Source organism: Vitis vinifera, chromosome 6 (assembly GCF_030704535.1).
Source record: "Vitis vinifera cultivar Pinot Noir 40024 chromosome 6, ASM3070453v1".
In the NCBI taxonomy this organism is placed as follows: domain Eukaryota; kingdom Viridiplantae; phylum Streptophyta; class Magnoliopsida; order Vitales; family Vitaceae; genus Vitis; species Vitis vinifera.
The window spans coordinates 23,566,037-23,587,392 of NC_081810.1; the positions used below are offsets into that span (position 1 = coordinate 23,566,037).

At 35.0% G+C, this 21,356-nt stretch overlaps 3 protein-coding genes across 3 annotated transcripts; 1 reads left to right on the top strand and 2 right to left on the bottom strand.

Annotated features, from left to right (window-relative positions):
• Positions 1 to 150: 150 nt before the first annotated feature.
• LOC100255368 (eukaryotic initiation factor 4A-3) lies at positions 151 to 6,727 on the bottom strand. Its single transcript, XM_002274975.4, has 8 exons — positions 6,320 to 6,727; positions 5,240 to 5,480; positions 5,071 to 5,151; positions 4,343 to 4,450; positions 4,129 to 4,248; positions 2,905 to 3,072; positions 1,219 to 1,305; positions 151 to 542 (listed from the first exon to the last, which is right to left on the bottom strand). The coding sequence occupies exons 1-8, from the start codon at positions 6,637 to 6,639 to the stop codon at positions 429 to 431; spliced, it is 1,239 nt and encodes a 412-aa protein (XP_002275011.1). The 5' UTR covers positions 6,640 to 6,727; the 3' UTR covers positions 151 to 428.
• A 3,237-nt stretch (positions 6,728 to 9,964) lies between these two features.
• On the top strand, positions 9,965 to 17,282 carry LOC100260445 (N-carbamoylputrescine amidase). Its single transcript, XM_002274877.5, has 9 exons — positions 9,965 to 10,463; positions 11,253 to 11,301; positions 15,152 to 15,243; positions 15,421 to 15,572; positions 15,655 to 15,701; positions 15,816 to 15,849; positions 16,110 to 16,276; positions 16,635 to 16,731; positions 16,912 to 17,282. Exons 1-9 carry the CDS (start codon positions 10,336 to 10,338, stop codon positions 17,079 to 17,081), a joined length of 936 nt encoding a protein of 311 aa, XP_002274913.1. The 5' UTR covers positions 9,965 to 10,335; the 3' UTR covers positions 17,082 to 17,282.
• Positions 17,283 to 19,283: 2,001 nt separating this feature from the next.
• LOC104879735 (suppressor protein SRP40) lies at positions 19,284 to 20,985 on the bottom strand. The gene has a single exon (XM_010653574.3). It carries the CDS (start codon positions 20,383 to 20,385, stop codon positions 19,459 to 19,461), a length of 927 nt encoding a protein of 308 aa, XP_010651876.1. The 5' UTR covers positions 20,386 to 20,985; the 3' UTR covers positions 19,284 to 19,458.
• Positions 20,986 to 21,356: the final 371 nt, after the last annotated feature.

Consider the following 21,356-nt stretch of genomic DNA (forward strand, 5'->3'; position numbering starts at 1 on the left):
TTGAGGCATATTCCTAATTTTTTTTTTTGAAACAGTGTCAATCCTAAACTTTTGTCCAATGTTAGATATTAAGGTTCAAGAAAATACATAACATCTTCAATCCAAATTGGACCAAGTTACCTAAAACATCAAGGTCATAGGGCACCGTGGTGAGGGCATTTGGTCTCATAAAAAATTATAAAAATAATGTCATCCACAGAAAATCTTTAATTGAAACCACTCTCATTACAAAAACCCAAAAACCCAGAGACAGAAAAAACCTTCAATCTGCGACCCAATAGTGTACAATCTATCACCCAGGAAAAAGCCAAAAGCCAAAGCCAGTATAGTATACAAACTACTACCCAAGAGAAAAAACCAGCACTAGTCGAGCAATCGCAAAGTCACAACCTACATTCCCTGCTTGGCCAAAATGGCCAGGAGACTCCTTAAATCAGATCGGCCACATTCATTGGCATTTCGTCAATCTGGGTACTGTAGTACTGCTCTATGTCTCTTAGAATCTTGATATCATCGGTTTTGACAAAGTTGATTGCAACACCCTGCACACACACACACCATCAAAAACCATTTCCATGATTGGCCATCAATTGTGAAACAATCACGATTCAACATTTCAACACAACCCATTAGAAGTCCTGAGCCCAATAAGTTTAATACACATACAAGTCATATTTCATGTTAAATACACCAGCACAGAAATATATATGAGCTATATTCAATTTCTACTGAAATTCTAATTTATATTCCTCTCACATGAAAAGCATACTTCCTACTCAATTTGCCAACATGACAATTGACATATACTGAACCATAACTTGCATTGTTAGTTTTTATTATTCAAATATCTCTAAGAATCATTTACACCGTAATAGATTTTATATCATTAAAAGAGATGTCAATGAGATTTTGACATTATAACAACTCAAATATAGTGGAAAATACTAGGCTAGGATCAAACGGGATGATGGATGCACAAATGCCAACTAAGTTCTTGTTTAATGTTACCAAACAAAGTAGACACTACATGATGCATACCAAGTTTTTGCTTCATATTCAAAACAAAAACAAACGCAAGAAAAAAAAAATCTCATTAATCTAACAAAAGACATTTTCACTGCTAAAAAATTGGAACTTTATTTTCATATTAGAGATTAAAAAATGCTTCCCAGCCAAGCACTATCTAAAGTTTCCTAAATCACATAACAGGAGAAATACCTTGCGTCCAAACCGACCAGAACGACCAATACGATGAATGTAAAGCTCTCGATTATTTGGAAGGTCATAATTAATCACCAGGGAAACCTGCAACGATGGAAAGTATGAGAACTTGTCAAACAAGAAAGTTATAACATTTCAAAAGAGAAGCATAAACACATGATATATATTTTCATGCCTTTTTTTATAAGTCAATATGTAATTGGTGCTTTATTGTGGTTATGCATGCTTAAGTGCATGCACATATGAAACAGCTATATTAAATAGTTGTGTGCTATGCACATCCAGAGTCATTGGGCTAGCACAGATGTCATAATATCCAATTGACAGTTTTATTTACAAGATCATCTCTCAATGACTGCACTAGGTTTTTTTTTTCCTTTCTTTTTAGATATGTCTTGGATATTACAACATGACATACTCATGGTTCACCATGCATAACTGGCTTAAACTCTAATTTACACTGGGCATGTTTGGTTCACCATATAAAAGATTGTTTTTTTTTTTTTTTTTTTTTGATGGGTAAAATATCAATTGTTTTAAAAGTACCTAAAAAATATGCTCAATGTATACAAGAACGCCAAAAGGCCAAAAACCAAGGCAAGGGGTACACAAAAATCGAACACCATGGCTCACTTAGAACCTAACCACTCCACAAAGTCCATCATGGACAAGGAGCAGTCACCTAAAGACACTCTGACCCATTTCAAAAAAATATACAAGACATCGTGATCTGTCTTTTAAAAGCTCTCCTATTTCTCTCCCTCACAATGGTCCAAAATAATACAAATCATTAACTTATGCCGCACATTTTCGCCAAACTTCATGTCTATCATATCAAAAAGGGGTTTGTCTCAATGACATCGTGATCTGGGTTCTGCATCCCACAGGAAAAGAAAAAAAAAAAAGGAAAACTGCAAAAAGAAACTCTTGAACAACAAAACAGAAAAAGGAAACACTCTGCCCAGCAAGGGTGCAACTTCTGTGGAAAGCAAAAGAGAGGAGGCAGTTTGGCCTTCATAGAATATTTTTTATAAAAAAAAAAAAGCAACAAAATATCAGAAGGATATTTTTTGAATTAGAAGATGGATTGGGGCTTCCTCGTATCTTAGCCATTTAGCCATTTTATCAAACCAAGCAGGGGAATGAAGTATGTTTTCCCCAACACAGATCTTGCTTGACACTGAACCTAATACCAAAATGGAATATCAAACTCCTTCAATGTCCAACAAGATAAATCTTAGGATTTGTGCCCCTTATCTATACAACCTAACATGGTTAGGTCTTCTGGAGTGTGCCCTCCAGAATAAACACTACAGCTCCTTGGTTTCAGTATTACTAAGTACGAAACCAAATATAGTTTCTCTTCTAATTGTATCTACCAGGATCAACTGGCCAGTGTGTCATGTATTTGCAACATGCAATCATGCATGCATTTCTAATAATTTTGTTTTCAAACAACAAATAGGACTGATCAATTAGATATAGCTGGGCAAAACTCCTTGTTGAAGTCAAATATACCCAACCAAAGAAGTGAAGACAAATTTACCAAATCATAGCAGCAACAATCAAAATCTAGCCTTTTACTGTTTTACATTATTTTAGCTTTTCAGAAGTTAATAGAAGAACATAAAACAAAATTCCTATGGTAAATAAAGAAATAAAACTGAGAAAAACATGACTTGCCTGTTGAACATCAAGCCCACGAGCCCAGACGTCTGTTGTGATCAGCACACGGGTAGTACCAGAACGGAACTCTGCCATTATAGCATCTCTCTCCTTCTGAGGCATGTCTCCATGCATTGATGAGACGGTAAAGTTATTACTGCGCATCTTCTCAGTTAGCCAATCCACCTGTACCAACAATATAAAGAAATTAAAATAAATCCATAGACTGGGACCTGGGATACGAATGAAAGCTAAGGTGGTGAAAACTGAGGAAATCTGTCTGCTCCACCATTTTATCCCCATTTCCATGAGACAAAATTCAAATCAAGAGTCGAGAGGAAGCAAAATATTTTCTCTCCTCATAAACATCCGGTAAATGTAGAAGTTCAAAGATTGTCTATAAATCATGTAAAATGGCCTAATTTGAGACTATAAAACCAAGGGAAACTCTCAAAAAGAGGCATCAGATGGATGCCCCGATTGCCCATTCAACTACTCATACTTTTAAAAGGCATGCTTTAAGCACACCTAAGCACAAGACACAACCACTTTCTAGGCATAGCACCTGGTTTTCCAAGACATGTGCCTTGTTGAAGAGGCTCGCTTTATCTACTTTACTTTTCCTTTTTAAACACTTTTATTCTTCAAATTTCTAATTGTATATTAAAATTTATATAACTTCAGTACTTTGTTATTGAATGCTTCTTTTAAATGTTTGGAATCTTAAATTTTTAATTGATTGGATTAGATTTTAAATTATATTTTATAAAATTGATATGCTTGCATTTCACTTCACTCAGGCACACGCCTTGCGTCGCACCTTGTGCTTAAGCTTTAAAAGACTTTTGCACCCTAGGTGCGCCTTGTACCTTTTAAAATTATGCAACTACTGAACTTGTCTAAATCCATACTATGCAGCTGCTTGGTTTGCTAAATGGGAATGACTAAATTTGCAGCTTAAAATACAAACCCAAATTTGCAGCTTATTTAATGTGGGGATATGTTCAGTAGGCATATTGACATTTACTTTCTCATCAAATTGATATACGCTTTCTTATAGATATCAGCAATGAAAAACTATTGAATCAAAGTTGTATATACCACCATTTTGAGTGTGCGTGTGTGTATACCTACAAGTCCAGATCAAATATGAAATTTGGTCTCAAATTTGTGCATTCAATGTAAAGTGGATATCTACCATCCAACGTACTATTAAGATAAGAACTTTTCATCACCCATTACCTTTCGTTTCGTGTTGCAGAAAATAACAGCTTGAGTGATAGTAAGAGTATCATAAAGATCACATAAAGTGTCAAACTTCCACTCTTCTCTTTCTACGGCAACAAAAAATTGCTTTATACCCTGTCATCGTAGAGAAACAAAAGAAAAGGAAACTGGCATCAAAAGCTGAAGTCACTTTTGAAGGCATCTTACATAAAGCAGAAATAGTATTTACCTCTAGAGTCAACTCATCACGTTTCACAAGGATCCTTACAGGATCTGTCATAAATTTGTTCGTTATCTCCAAAATTTCATTTGGAAGGGTAGCAGAAATCAAGACAACCTATATGAAAAAATCATAAATTTAGAAACCCAATTCTGCACCATAAAAGATTACATTTAACAGCCAACTAGCGCCATCTATGCTTTGCTGATATAATATTTGTAAGCAAATGGACAGCATGTTCTGAACAATGGCATAGACATAGGGAAATGGGATTGTTCTCCAATCACATCAGCAGGATTTGTTGTTTCTATTTTAAAGGTAATATAGTGAATTGAGGATGAAACTCTCATTAACCTCTACATGCCTAATCCAATGCCAATCAACCACATACAGGGTCACACACCAAAAAAGAAAATTAATACATAACGAGACCTCAAATCTCAAGTACATAGATGAAAGAACAAAATATAGGAACAATATCAATATTATTGCCCAAAATATCATGTAAGCAACAAAGATTGAGGGTTCATTTTCCATAACTTGTAACAAATAAAAATCAATTCACTGTACAAAGAGGAAGAGGCAAATAATATTCATTCAGAATCAAAAACCCCAAAAAATGAAAATGCTGAGAGGAATTATCTAAATGACCCAGTGAACCATGAACAAGCTTCATAAAGAAGTCAGATGCCAGCCATACATAATGCAGAAGAGAGACAAAGATAGAAGAAGAGTACCTGAAGCTCTGGTGGAAGATATCTGTAAACATCATAAATTTGGTCCTTGAAACCTCTGCTCAACATCTCATCAGATTCATCCTAGGGTAGAATTAGGAAAATCAAAGTTAAACCCTAAAATATAAATGAAAAGAATTATAATAGTTAAAGGTTAAGGACCACAACTCACAAGAACTAATAGTTTAATAGCTCTAGTACGCAATGTTCTCCTCTTGATCATGTCGCACACTCTTCCAGGAGTTCCAGACACAATGTGAACGCCATATTCTAGTTTTCTAATATCTTCACCTACACTTTTGCCTCCAATACATGCATGGGCTTGTATATTTATGAAATCCCCAATGGCCAGAATCACTTTCTCTGTCTGAGATGCAAGTTCCCTTGTGGGCGATAGGATCAATGCTTGGACCCTGAAAAAATTAAGAACCTCACATCATACTAGTCCAATTTACAATTTCATTACATCTATCAGTAAAACATTTACATAATTAAAAACATGCAAAACAATATTTTAGGTTCTCTAAAAATGACCCTGAAATGATTTAGAAAACAATTTTTTGAATGTCTCAGAAAACATGTTTCCTAATCTTTTTTTTTTTCTTCTTTTTTTCCCCAACTTAACCCTGAACCTCCTGCAAACAACCACCCCCCCCCCCCCCCCCCCCAACCCTTTACTACCTGAGCCAGGTCTCAAGGGCATCTTTCCTACTTAATTTCAAGTTTTGTTTTTTTTCATCTGCTGTCCTTTTCCCCTTTAAGAAGATTTAGACACCTCAATTAGGGCTTGGAAACACAAAATCCTACATAGAAAACACAATATAGAGCAATGAGGCAAAAAGCAAAAAAGAATCAAAAATAGGATTTTCAGATAGGCGTTCAGTTTTTATGAAGGAAACATAATCTCTAGTTTCAACCTTATAGTGTAATTAATCTATGATTTCAGAACCGAAACCCTAAAATAACCTGAAAAAACAAAATTGTAAAAAAAGGGAAAAAAAAAACACACGAGAACAGAAATTAGGGTTTTTAAAACTCCAAAACGAAGACCTGAAGAGAAAATAACTTAATAATAATAGGATTTTCAGACTGGTGTTTCATTATTTTCCGTGAAAACATATTCTCTGGTTTGAAATCCCAAAACAAAACCCTGCTAGGGTTTCAAAACTGAAACCCTAAAAACCCAGAAAGCAAAACAAATCAAAATTAAAACACGAGAAACAGAATATCAAGGCATGGAGAAACCACGTACTCTCGGTTGGAAGTGTCGACCATCTGGCAAACGGTGAGAGCAATCATGGAGGTTTTTCCGGTACCGGACTGGGCCTGAGCGATGACGTCGCGGCCCTGAATGATGGGCAAGACCGCTCTCTGCTGAATGGCGGAGGGCTTCTCGAAGCCGTAGGCGTAGATGCCCCGAAGGAGATCGTCCTTGATTCCCATCTGGTCGAAGCTCATGATGGGCTCCACACCCTCCGTGGTCTCGAACACCAGCTTCTCATCGTCGACGGCGCCGTTCCGACGACCGCCTCTGTTCGCCGGCACGACCGACGCTGTTGCGGCTGCTGCCATTGATTTTTCTCGAACCCTGTCTCTCCCAATCTCTTTTGATTTGATTCGATTTCAAGACGATACTAAGTTTTTAAATACCCAGTGCCCGCATTTAATAATTACAACCATCATTTATTTTATAAATTAAAAATGGCACCATAAATAAAAAAATTAAATAAATCTCAATTAGTGAAACTTAAAAAAAAAAAAAAAAAAAAAAAAAAACAATTTTTAAAGCATATTTTTAAAAGAAAAAAATTAGACAAAAAGTTTTTTTAAAAAAAAGAAAAATAACTCTTATAAATGGAATTGTAAATCGCTACTAAAGTGCATGTTTGATGAAGTATCAATAAATAATAATAATAACAATTAATAAGAAAAAATTATTAATAAACAAGGTCAAAATATATTTGGGTTAAGTTTCGCTGTAAAAAAATGTAGCTATCGAAAATAATGATCAAGTTGTATCACATATGCATTTAGGTCTAATTAATTTTTTTTCTTATATCTTAATCTAATTTATTTATATTTTAGGTGGTGTTTGTTTTTTTGGCTTTTGTCAGTAAGCAATTTATTTTAAGAATTTAGGTTGTTTATTTATTTTTATTTTTTTATAACTTATTATAAAATTTTTACTAAATAGAAAAAACCAAAATATATAGTTTTTTCTAAATAGAAAAAATAACATATTGGTTTTTATTTACTTTTTAATACTTAATAGAAATAAAATACCACAAAAAAATAACATAATATTTAACACTATTAACTATTAAAGTTCTATTTATAATTAAGTAAAAAAACAAACACCACCTTAATCTTATTTTTTGAATCTCACTTCAATTATTTATATTGTCGTCCAATGATTTAAATTTTGTTCCAATATTGAATGCGAAATATCAAAACTTTTGGAAAGTATTGATTCAACATTTGTGTTAAGATGATGGATTTTCTCTATTTACATGAATAAGATATTAATAATTGATATATTTTAATTACCAATCATTTTTTTTTAATGTTATAATTTATAAGATGATACATAGGAAATCAATCATTTTGTTCGATGAAAAGTTTTTAAGAATTAAAAAGGTAAAATCAATCATTTTTTATTTTGATGCTTTAATGGCTCACAATCCTATTGGAGTGATTTTGAAATGAGTAAAAATACTTCTTATATTTGGAAGCATTTTATTTTTACATAAACTAGGTGATTGATACCGTTTTAAAAACCAAAATTTTAAATTATTAAAAATACATAAACTAGCCGTGGATGCCTCTTCATCCAACATCATTTTAGGGTATAGTTGGATTCACCATATGAGAGTGGTTTCATCAACTTTGCATATAGTTTTGTTCCCAACTAGACAAGGCATAATGTACAAGCCAAAATGAGCGGGCTGACTTATTAGACATCTCTAATTCCTAAATACCTATAATTTCTTTCAATGTGCCCTTTAACATCTCTTGCAAATCTAAATATTTCTTTTTTAAGGCACTCGATATCTCTTTCAACTTCACATTTGCATTCTCCGCTATTTTCCACACCTCCTCATGTTTTTTCAATAATGCATATATCTTTGATATTGACTTCTTATAACCTTGACAATCAACCTCATATTTTGCCACGTTTGAGATTGAGCTTGTGAAGACGACACAACCAAATAGTTAAGGAAAGATGGCTAATAGTGTAACTAAGTATCATAAGCAAATAAGTAAGGATTCAATGTCTTGTGAGTAGCACTTGAAATTCTAAGCTCATGAAAAGAAAGACAATAGACTTGATTCTTACCAAGTCTTCATTGTTCGAAGAAAGTGGCATTGCCATCTTATCAGGAGATGATGAGCCCAACATAACCTCAAATATTGTTGTTATTTTAGATTGATCACGTAAAGTTCAATAGGTAGTGGCTTGAACATGAGATAAGCTTTCCTTTGTTCTAACCCTTCTTAAATGAGGAAAGCTTTCTTGAGGAGATCTATCACATTGTTTGTAGAAGAGTTGATGACAATCTATTTTGGGATGGAGGGAGTATCCTCCTCTCTGTCCCTTTCCCTCCTATTACTAATTTCTAATATGACCATTAAAACCTTTCCTAACTCGTCATTTATTTCTTCAAGGAATATTATTTAGGATTTCTTTAAGAAATATTACTTGTGACTTCGAGGGCATTTGTTTTTTCAACTTTTTGCTAAAAGTAATTTGCTTTTATATTTTAAATTTTTTATTTTTTACTTTTTCATGACTTATTATAAATTTTTTGCTGAATAGAAAAAATCAAAATATTTGATTTTTTCTAAATAGAAAAGATACTGTATTGATTTTTCTTTACTTTTTAATGTTTAATAGAAATAAAATATTAAAAAAATAAATAATCTCATACTTAACACTATTAAGTATTAAAATTCTATTTAGAATTAAGTATAAAAATAAACACCACCTTCTTCAAGGAATATTCCAAACCTATTTCTTTTGAAAGAGCAAGATGATCCTAACACTCAAAGAGTCTTAAAACTAGAAAGCTTTTGTTTCTTATGGTGAGGGCGCTCTCAGATTTCAAAACATTAGTCATTAGTAGGAGGGATTCATTTGATAGCTTGATTAACCCACCTTCTTAAGAAGTAGAAAATCTTGCTCTCTCCTAGATTTTTGTAGTGTCATCACAAACACTTCGATTAGTTCATTGGAAATCTTATTGCAAAACCTCCACTCTTCTTTGTATAGAGGAAAAACACACTCTATTCCTTAATAAAAGACTCATGATTGGGAAAGTGAAAGCAGGGATAATAGATGGAAAAGACACCCACCAAGTGATCCAAAGGTCCATGGAACATTCCATAGCCTTTTCATATTTCTGAGAATCAAATTACCAATCTCCATATACTTCCACGTATACATTCTCCATTCTTTAAAGGAGAGAATAAATAAGTGCTTTCCTTTTTCATCTTCTTCAAAATGTATGCAAAGGGAATATCCCTTAGACTAAGATCCAAATTATGCCAAGGGTTAAGCACCATACGCCCTGTAAGTATTTTAATTATATTGGGATGAAATTAGTTATGATGTAGGTAGAAGTCGTTGAAGAGTTGGTGGACAAAAGGTGGAAAGATGATTTTAGAGTGTGTTTGGAAGTGATTTTAGAAAACGTTTATAATAGTTTTAACACATAAATAATAAAAACTTTCAAGTATTAAAAATATTAAAAACGCTTCCCAAAATTACTATAAAACGAACTCTTAGTCTTACTACAAAAAGCGTTTCCTAATATGACAACTTATTGTGATTCTAAGTTGCAAAAAGTCCTATATTAATCGAAGATGGTAGGGATAAAGGAATAAACCAAGACAGTAAGAGTGAGAAACAATGCTCACCAAGAGGGATGAGGACTAAGAGGAAATTATGGTAAGCAAGAATCAATCGGAAATGAAAACCATAGGAATGACAAGATTAAAACGAGAGGAATGAAAAAATATATGAAATTCTAGTGGTATTTTGTAGAATTTCAGTAACAGAGTAATCATTAATTTCTTTCCCAATAATTAATAACATAATTGAAGATAGAGACGACAGCAAAATTGAAAATTCTGAAAGACACTAACAAATAATAATTAATGAGAGACAGATTGTCCATTAAGTCATAGATATTGAAATTTACATCATTACATGGTGAATGGTCGGTCCGAAACCGAACCGATTAAAAGGGTTCAGTTTTGGATGCAAGAATGGCGGCTGTGGGTAGAGAAGTAGAGAAGAGGGAAGGGAGAATGGAGGGAAACAGAGTAGTGGTGGTTTCAGCTCTGCAATTCGCCTGCACCGACGACGTCCCCACTAACCTCAATACCGCTGAAAGGTTTCTCTCTTCTTTTTCTCATCTTTTTATTTTTGATCTTCTGGTCTCTTTGGTTGTTCATATTTCCCAGAGTAACAAGATCAAAACTATGTGGTTTGGGCTTCTATTTCGCTGTGTATGATTTCCCAACTTTTTATTTTATATTTTCTTTTCATTTACTGGGATTTCTCAGCACCCAAATGGGTTACTAGGGTTTTGGGTTTCGAGGTTTTAGATCTAGTGTTTCATAACTCAGTGCCCTGCTATTTTTCTCGTCAATATTATGATGTGCGTATGCACACAACACGATCAGGGATGAAAACTGCCCTTCTTGGGTCCAAGCATTCATGTGAAGCACAAGCACCTCTTTCTTCCTTTTCTTTGAGTTTTCACTCTCATTTATGCATTTCATTTGAATTCTTCATGCCCTTCTTTGTTGTTTTTGAATCCATACGCTTAGCTTACAAATCTGTTTCCAATTATGTATAACATTACAGACTTACAGTATCCTTGATGTTTTGTGTTTACAATTTTTTGGAGCAACTGAATCAATATCAGTTCCATTATTTTGGGTGGGGATTCTTCCTGTTTTGCCCTTATACTCTAGGAACTTTTTCAGCCTCTAATATCCTTGATGCTGTTGGCATCTAGTCATGAAGATCCTGGTTGGTTTTTCAGCGTTTAATTATTTTCGTTATGAATTGTTATATGTGCTGCTTTTGGGTGATATTCACGGCATGATAACATTTTCACCTTTTATGAAATTTTGGCATATTGTATGGTGTTGCTAAGGTACCTTTTCATATGCAGGTTGGTGAGAGATGCTCACAGGAAGGGTGCAAATATTATTCTTATTCAGGTATGTGCTTGGGAAGCCTGGGATATATATATTTCTTGCAGGAGTATGCGTGCTGAATACATTTTTAAAGCTGTACTGTGACTTTGGTGTGTTTATTTTATGAATTTCTATAGTGGTCCTTGAGGTCATTTGTTTGTTTTAACTCTGGAGTGCTTTATCCTCTTGCAAATGCTGAATGTTGTGAACCAAACAGGAGTAGATGTGTGCTTGGGACAATTTAGATATTTAGGAACCTGGGAAGAAGGAAATTGAAATATTATGGGCTATCTTTATCCTTTGAGAGTTAAAAGGCAAACCTATAGTTCACTTTTCTGGATGCTGATTTATTCATTTAATTTTTTTTAGTTTTTACTTTTTTAATAAGCATATAAGATTTTTAGTTCATAGAGTTTTTTTTTTGTGGTTTTCTAGATTTAAAGAATAAGTTCTCATTGCAAATATGTCTCAATTTATATATGATCCTTGGAACTTACATAACTTTGTGCATTTTTAGACATTTAAAGAAAAGTTCTCCTTAAGACACAAAATGGCTTCATTTGTATTTGGTATTTTAAACTTATATGACTTTGTGCTTTTTTAGAGATTTAAGGAAAAATTTTATCGTTAATAGTTCACATTATTTTGTAGTATTTTTAAATAAAATACTTGAACAAACAGTACATTCTTTCTATATTTTTGGAAAGTTAAGAAAAAATCAGCAAGAGTTCATATTAATTTTATATATATAAATTGTCAATTGAGCATAATCATATCAAGTTGACACTTAAGTTAGTGTATTATGCATGTGAAGTTGAATACTTGCTAACCTAACTCAATTGAAGCATTGATCAACAAATTGGTACGGGTTATGTCATGTTACTCTCTACTAAACTGCTCATGTTTGTGCCTAAAGAATTTTGACACAATTATTAGATGCGTTGTGTGGTTTGAGTAAAATTTTAGAATAATCTTACCTCAATACAGCAGACCTGATTTGACTTATTGACACCCAATTTTATGAGGGGGAAGTTTGAGAAAGACATTGGAGAGAGATGAATGAAGTAGAGAAGTGTATTTGAGTTTCTTGTGGTTGTTGAACTTGAATATGGATCCTGTTAAAGAAAAGTTCAGTTCGATATCCATAAGGCTCCGTATTTTTTTTGATAGGTAAGTAAAGATTGTATTAAACATAAAAACAAGAAGGTATACACAACATATACAAAGCAACCAAAAGACCAAAAAAAGGCTTGAAAACATGAAAACCAACATCCGCGCCCTACAAAGAGCCTAACCAATCCACAAAGTCTAATAGCGACAAAGAACTACCCCTAATATGCAATCTAACCTAGTCCCAAAAAAGATACAAAAAAGAATTTTTAATTGTTTGGTCCATGCTTTCAAAACCATCAAAAGCTCTCCTATATATCTCCCTCTATATGGTCCAAAACAAGCACAATGGAGCAAATTTCAAAGCCTTTTCTTTTCTTTTTTTTTCTTTTTTCTAACAAAGGACCCATGCTAGCTCAAGAGACCCCCTCTAACTAAAGAGTGTATCACCCGCGGTACACCAAAAAGAGCATAAATCAACTGCCACAAATACGTGGTACAAACTACTAGGTAGTCAAGAACCAAGGCACTCTTAAAATGTGTTTGTGGATGAAATGAGGATGTTGAGATGCGTGAGAGGTAACACAAGAAAAGATCATTCAGGGAATGAATGCATTTATAAGAAAGTAGAGGTGGCTCCAATTTAGATATGATATGAGAGATTGTCTGTTTACATGCAACAAAGATCCATGACTACACAAGCAAGAAGGCCAGTATGATTTAAGTAGAAAGTGCTGCAATGGAAAAAGGTTGGCTAAGAAGAATATGGGATTTGGGTAAAGGTAGTTGGAAAATATCTGATAGCTAATATTTGACTGAAGAGATGGCCATAGCTGGAGCTAAATGACAAAGAAAGGATTGGGTTTAGTTTTATTTAATTAATAAAAACTTGTTCTTTGTCGTGCTAAACTTAGATTAAAAAGTGTTTAGATCAGAAATGGGCAAAGAAAAATATTTACAATGGATTATTAGATTATTTTGTCATTGCTAATTTCTTCTTGCAAACAAAATTGCTACACTTCTGTTGAATCACATGATTGAACATGTGGTGATTCAAGACTTGGAGCATAAATAATAAGCTAGGTTAAATCCAACAATTTTGGATAATCATAAATCATTGCTTGAAACAGGTTGTGGAAATATCAATCCCATTACGGCCAGCCCATATCTCTCTTTTCCACATTTGTCTTCTGGTCTCCCAATTGACTGCATTAATCTAAAGCAAGCATCTCTGGATGCTGAATTCTTTTAAAAGATGAAGATGACAACTTCAGCAAGGTCAACTTTGGGCAATTTTATAAGCATAGACATCTAATGCTCCTTTGTAATTTGTGGGAGTTCTTTCATTTACTGGTAGAAAAAGTTAAAAAAAGATGGTTTTTTTTCATTCATGTGCTCTACACACGCTAACTCCTTCAATAGGGCTTTGTTTCACTAGATAAGAGTCATAAGACATCACCAACATACATTGTTAAATGGTTGCAACTATGGCAGGCTTGATGTCACTTGTGGTGGGATTTTTTTGAGTACATACATGCTTTATTAATCACCATGGTTTTGTCAAGTTTGTAAATTTGGTAGGCAATTTTATTATTATTTTACATAATATGTTAGGATATTCTAGTGTTTTCAATTTATCAATCTCCATAGGTTAGTTAATTGACTATTACTTGTAAGTTTGAAACACTTGTCACTGGCCTGAATTGCAAGACTCCATCCTTGCACTCTGCCGCCTTGCATGACAGATGATCACACAAGACTCCAATTTCTACTTTCAATTGACCTACAAGACTATTTATTGACAAAAATCTGTCTAGAACGCTTTTAGCAAAGATTGTAAATGGAAATAAAAGAACAAGAAAAAGTATGGAGGACAAAAAAAAAGTGGAACTAAAAGCTGGCAGGTATTACCCCAATTATAACCTGTCAAGAATTATGAGAAAAGAACTTGGTTGAAATATTTATTAAAATTAAAATTAAAAGGAAAAAAGTAGAAAGAATACTCATCTTATAAATATTTAACGAAGGAAAGGAATATTGTTAAAAAACTTAAGACCTGTTTGATTTATCTGCAACTTCTATTAAACTACTTCTTTGACAATATTAGTTTGAAAAATTGGTTAGTATTTAGTGTATTAAAAAAATTAAATTCTGAAACCACTTGTTGGAAGCTTTTTGCAAAAGTATCTAGGTCATCGCTTTGTTGAAAAGAGCCTTCTGCCATAAGCCTTCTGCCATAAGGTGCTCTAGTATGTAACCAAGCATAGTGCAAAGTACTAAGTGTTAGAAAGAACTTTTAGGAGTTCAGAAAAAAACTGTAGTAAATAGGGTCTTAGTGAATATATGGAAATGGAGAGGAAAAAAGAGGGGGGAAAAAAAAGAAAAAGAAGAAGAAAAAAGAGAAAGGAAAAACAAGAAAAAGAAAAGAGTTGTAGAAAGTTGGGAAGCAGGGGACTGGGGGCTGTTAATTGTTTCTTCTACCTTTTTTCCTAATTTTTTATTCTCGGGTTTGCTTTTTTTTTTTTTTTTTTCTTGTCAAATTAAGGATACACAAAATTAAGAAGTTAAAATGAGAAACTATGAAATCCCTGGAAGATGACTTCCCAAGGACAACAGTGAGATCACCTGACAATTAAATTGGCATCCCATCTTTTGGAGTACAATCAATAAATGCTTTTAACACCATACCACAAAGGAGTAGCTCTCCCTAAATCCTTTATATTCATTTTTAGTTTTTACCTTGTGTGCTTATGGGTTCATCCAGGAACTATTTGAAGGATATTACTTCTGTCAAGCACAGAGGGAGGATTTCTTTCAGCGAGCTAAGCCTTACAAGGGTCATCCTACAATTCTGAGGTAAATGTTTCAACCCAAACCTGGCTTCTAGATTTGCTCAGCTAGTTGGAATGTCATCCTCCTGTACTAATTATCTTCGTATTTTTATAGCACAGGAACAAAAGGACATCTTGAATTCCTACTACATTTACAATTTAATCAAGTTGAACTTATGTTGTACATCTGCATGCTATGCAGGATGCAAAAACTTGCAAAAGAGTTGGGAGTAGTGATACCAGTTAGCTTCTTTGAAGAGGCAAACAATGCTCATTACAATTCAATTGCCATAGTTGATGCTGATGGCACTGATCTTGGAATCTACAGAAAGTCCCATATCCCAGATGGACCAGGTATGTGAATGTAAGGATACTATATACCGAGCTGGTATGTTTTCTATCCATTTTGATTATAATAAATAGTTATTTCTTACAGGCTACCAGGAAAAGTTTTACTTCAATCCAGGCGACACTGGCTTTAAGGTGCCTACGTTGATGAAATTTCATCAGATCTAATGCTTCCTCAGTACATTTAGTTTGGTGGTGATTTTATTTTCTAGTGAAACTTATGGTAATTATAATGCTGCTGGTGAACAGGTTTTTGAAACTAAGTTTGCAAAAATTGGAGTTGGTAAGAATTTTTTCTATTATGCTTTTACTTTAATATTAAAGATTTTATTTATTTATGCTTCTTAGGTCTGATAGTAATTTTATTTAGGCAAACCAACCGACTAATGGGGTGCATCCAAAGGGTTGTATGAAAATCTTCAACTATAAAATGCTATACTCTAGGCTCTGGCTTTACAATGCAAACATGAATGTGTTAATTTCACAGCTTAGAAGCAGGATTTTTAGTGTTTGCTTCACCATTTCATTGTATTTTAATGTCAGCAATATGCTGGGATCAGTGGTTTCCAGAGGCAGCTCGAGCTATGGTTCTTCAAGGTGCAGAGATTCTTTTGTACCCTACTGCTATTGGGTCTGAACCTCAAGATACCGGACTTGATTCTTGTGATCACTGGAAGCGAGTGATGCAAGGGCATGCTGGGGCTAATTTGGTAAGTTAACTGACATTTTTTTTTTTCAACCTTAGAATCAGTTTTTTTGATTCTTAAGTTAATTTATGTGATATGCTGCCCATGTGCTTTCTGTAAAGAGTTGATTGGCATTTTGTATCTTGCTTTATTTTTAAAGCTCCCCTGTCCTTGGACTAATAATCATCCATTCAAGTAATCAAGCACCTTATCTTATCATCCCTAAAGCAAGGAAATGACAGACTAGATGTTCTCTGTTGTTGCTGCCCTTTTAAATCTAGGGCTTGCCATTAATTGTGAAGTTTGAGTATGATGTTTACAGAAGTTGGTGTCACATAAATGCTACTGCTCAATGGGGATTAATCTATTTTTGTTAATTCAGGTACCTCTAGTAGCTTCAAACCGCATTGGGAAGGAAATAATCCAGACAGAGCATGGAAATACTGAAATCACATTCTATGGAAACTCTTTTATAGCAGGTACTTTCCATTCATTGTTTTGATCATCTGCAGAGTTCAATTTACTCTCTTATCCCTTAGTTACATGCATGGAATTCTACCCTAAAATCAACTTTATTTCAGTTTTCTATTGGACTGAAATCTGTAACTCTGTTTGCTTGCAATGATGAACATGCTTGGATATTGATACTGTGATTATAGGACCCACTGGAGAAATTGTCGCAGCTGCTGATGATAAAGAGGAAGCTGTTGTTGTAGCACAATTTGATCTGGATAAAATCAAATCCAAGAGATATAGTTGGGGGATATTTAGGGATCGACGCCCAGACCTATATAAGGTGCTTCTGACATTAGATGGCAGCAAACCCTGACTATGTTTAGTATCCCTTTTCCAATAATACCTTGTTGTAGAGGTAATAAAGAAAATTGTTTAACCATTATACCTCACTGTAGAGGTAACAAAGAAAATTATTTAACCATCATATTGTTTTTCAAGAAAAAAAGAGTTAAAAACATGATTGAACATAGATGCTTTTCATAAATATTTCAGAATAAAAATGATTATGTAAAAATATATTTAGCATCTTCTCAGATCTAAAGTATGGTTCATTAAGCACTGTTAGGGTGTCATATGCTATGTGTTGCATGTGTTCTGATGCAGGTTTAATCACTAGAGCATTATCTATTGGAAGATCAGCTGATCACGTCTACCTTAAATTTGTGTGATAAAATGATTTTGGACCATTTAATCTGAAGATTTGCTCTCAAGCAAGGGGTAAAACTAGGTGGTAAAAAATATTATAATCCTTATGGTTTACCCTCTTGATATCGAAGTGGACCCTTTGATTTTTGGGTTCCGCTCTTCTATTTGCAAGCCACTTGTTCTATACTTTAAGTTTGAGAGATGTAGTACACACATTGTATATGATTGTCAGCTAGGATGTTCAACACTTTAAACGACATAGAGCAGGCTATAAAATCTCGAGCATTGTATTGGAGTGGAGCCTGAAATTACAATCTATGAGTGGAAGAATTGTATGTGTGTGTGATTGTAGCCTGGACACAGGCCCTTTGGTAGATCCCTATTAACTGGAAATCTCTCTTTGGAAGCATTGCAGCCTCAGATTTTCTCATTCTGTCTGCAACTAGTAGGGTTTCCGTGTAGTTCATATGGGTTCCAGAACAAGACGAGAAAATATTTAGGCCTTAGAAGGCTTGGAACATGTCTTGCCATGTGTTTGGTGGAGAAGAACTTCTGTTCTTGTCCATAAGACCTCTCTTGAAATTTGTTGAAGCATTTGTAGGAAAGTGTATCCCACTTTTTCCATGTAAACAAGTTTGTTCCAAGAATCTATTATGGACAGGATTGAAAGGGCCTGACCCATAGATTTTAGTATATGAGTTCATTCTGTTGTGCTTTCTCTTTTTGTTATTGGTGGGTTACCCATTGTCCAATTCTAGGTAGCTCTTTTTTCACAAGACATCATCCTGATGAAATCAACCATTAAATATATCTGAATCTATTTTTCCAGTCAATGGTGTATCAATCAGTCTCTTTTTTCTGGGATATATTTTGGCCTTGGATTTTGTGGACTTGCACTTTTACGTCTGCCTTCTTCCTTCTTTCTTTGGTTCCCAAATTGTGCTCTCTGTTGGGTGAGTAATGAACTAGTACAAATAGGACTACAACAGTCTTCTGTTCTGATCATTGCATGTGGCAGCAAACTGTGAAACAGTTGTGCTTTATGCATCATGTGTCATGATTTGAGAGCAAGTTTACCATGATCGTGGTGTCTTTGATGCACATGCAGTGTCACCTTAACAGGAGCTGATGCTATCACTAGCTGGAAATGCTGAATTTCCTCTCATTTGCAACATTTTTTTCCTCTTTTCTACCATTTTTCTTCATTTATCTGTTACATTCTTATTGTTTGATTTGCTTTTAATAGTTGGATGTGTTTCTCTTTTGCCGACAACTCTGCTTCCTAACCCATTGATTAATATTTATCCTTGCTGTTTTATATGGCCACAAAAACTTCAGAAGCATTTTGTTTCTGGAAAACAGAATGCTGTTGTATGTGAACTTAAGTGGTTCACAAAGTACCTACCTCTTATGGCCAAGAAGATGATGATTCTAACTAGTTAAATTGTGATACCAGTTTTCAACATGCACAGGGCTTTCCATTTTTAATGAACGTTGATTTGAGTGGGTGTTGATCCTTTAACTTCTGATTGATGAGACAGTGAATCATTCACATTAAGCATGCTATATGATATATAAATATGAACCTTGTACACGTGCATCAGGAGATTAATAGAATCATGAGGAACCTGTTGTATTGGAAGAAAATTCTTAGGTTGCTAAGTTTAATATTCTTGAGCAGTTGCTCTATGATTAGGATTTTAGATTGTTGACATGTTGTTTGAACTTTGAACAGTCTTTAATAGAATTTCCATTGCAGAGCTGCTGTAGTGGATTACTAATTGGTATACATAGAGACTTGCCTCACAGGAAATATTTTCTTTCTAGACTATGAATTGAGTCTCAATTGCAAAAGCACTGTGTGTTCATGTTTGAGGTAAAATTAGTTTGAGGTACTGTTGCATTGCCTGAAGAAATCTAACATGCTAAGAGCAACTACAGTTGTAGAAAGTAGAGGAAAACTGTACCTCACATTGAAATTTAGTGTGAAAATGCTTAGCAGAAGAAAACAACTATTCTAGGAACATCCAAGGCAAATTCTTGACTTATTTCCCTAATTTTATTTGCAGTTCCCCTTGGAAGGGAGAAAAGCAGGAATCTCCTTTGGCTTCATCATGGCTGATTTCAGCTTCGTGTTCGCCATTTTCGTCATTGTCTTCTTCATCATTATCATCATATTCATCTTCATTATCTGTGTCTTCTACATCTTGTTCTTCATCTTCTTCCAGGATTTCATCTGGTTGAACAAAGTGCAGCTTCAGACGCCCATCTTCTCGGCACGCATGAAGGAGCTCCTGATTGGGGATCCGAATCTCCTTAAGAACAAACCTGCCATCATGTCGGTAGGATTTAAAGCTAACCCAAGGCTTCCCGCTCTTCCCTATACAAGAAATGGGTGGAGGGAATGCTCCTCCTTGTGTCCTGGATCTCCTGAATTCTGTGTATGCATTCTCCCTTGGTGAATGCCTTGTCACCCTTTCCTCTTGGTTTTCCCAATCATCCTTTATTTCATTGTGCACGTCCTCAACATCATCACAGCTTTCGAACCCAAGACCCTCAGTGCATAGCTGTAGGCTTTCACTCTTCATAGATGAAAAGCTATCACTGTTCCTGTGACGACTCACATACGGATTTAATGGCCCCTTGTTCTCCTCCCCCTTCTCACCCCAATTCTCATTCTTTTCAATCCTCAGTTGCGGGTTGAAATCTATCAATGAGGATGTTGATGATGTAGAAGACAATGATGACGAAGATGATGATGTTGGTGGATGCGGGGAGGACAAGTATGATGATGATGATAGTAGTTCGGAATTCTCTTTGAAATGCAGTTCCCCAAATATCTCAGTGAAGGAGGGCTGCTCAGGGGGCTTCATGGATTTAATCTGGTTCCATGACGAGAGGGTGTCCATGAGTGTTGGATTTTCTGGCAATGGCTTCTCAAAGATGTGTTGAAGACTCCCACAGGCAGCCATGGCTTGGCTCTCCAGTATTGTGTAGAATGGTTACAGGGTGGGAAAAAAAGAAGGGAAGAAGAAAGAAAGTAGATAGCTGTATTGTTGGTAGAAAGAGAGAGAGACAGGGAGAAAAGGAGGGAGAGAGACCCAGCAGGGGGGAGTCACGGGATTGAAGATGTTGAAAAAATCAAAGGGAGGTGCTATTAATTAGGGATAAAGAGATAATCTTGGGAGTACCATAGCTGGAACCTGAGGTGGGTTGAATACCCAATTCAGTGGTTGTAATCGCACAAAAAGCAAAGCCAAGCTGTTTGCACAAGACTCACACTTGGAAAACTCTTACCCAATCCCCCACACCCCAATACTGGTCTGCTGCTGCCTGCTATATACCCTTCACCTCCTTCTACCCCTTTTCTATTCTTTGTGTGGCAATCCTTAATCCTTGCATACAGACGTCAATTGTATACTGCTTAGGATGTGGTTTTAATGTTTTATTCTAAACTTGGATTTGGTTATTAAATTCCCACTATGTAATTGTCATTGCCAGCAACGCAAGAATATTCGGGTGTTATCCAATTTGCTTGTCTGCTACTTTTAGGGAAAATATTTGGCTGTTATTATTCATTTTTGATGACCATTCTTTACCGATTGATAAAGAAGCCGGGGGATGTGGACCGCCTCCCACGAAGTGTAGTTTAGCTGTAATGTAGTGACCAGGGATTGGCTCCATGATCGTATAATTTTCTTTCCCACGCGGCCTGGGGGCTGTGGACCGCCTCCCACGAGGTGTAGCTTAAATTGTAATGTAGTGACCAAAGGGCTTGGCTCCATGATCGTGTAATTTTCTGTCCCGCACGGTCTTTTTCGGGTTTTTTGATGGTAGTACTGCGTCCAAGTTTCAGCTCCATCTTGTGGTCCTAACGCATTGAAAAGTGTATCTGACGTATCTCTACCTTTCGCCACAAAAATGAAGGGGAAAATCTTGTGCC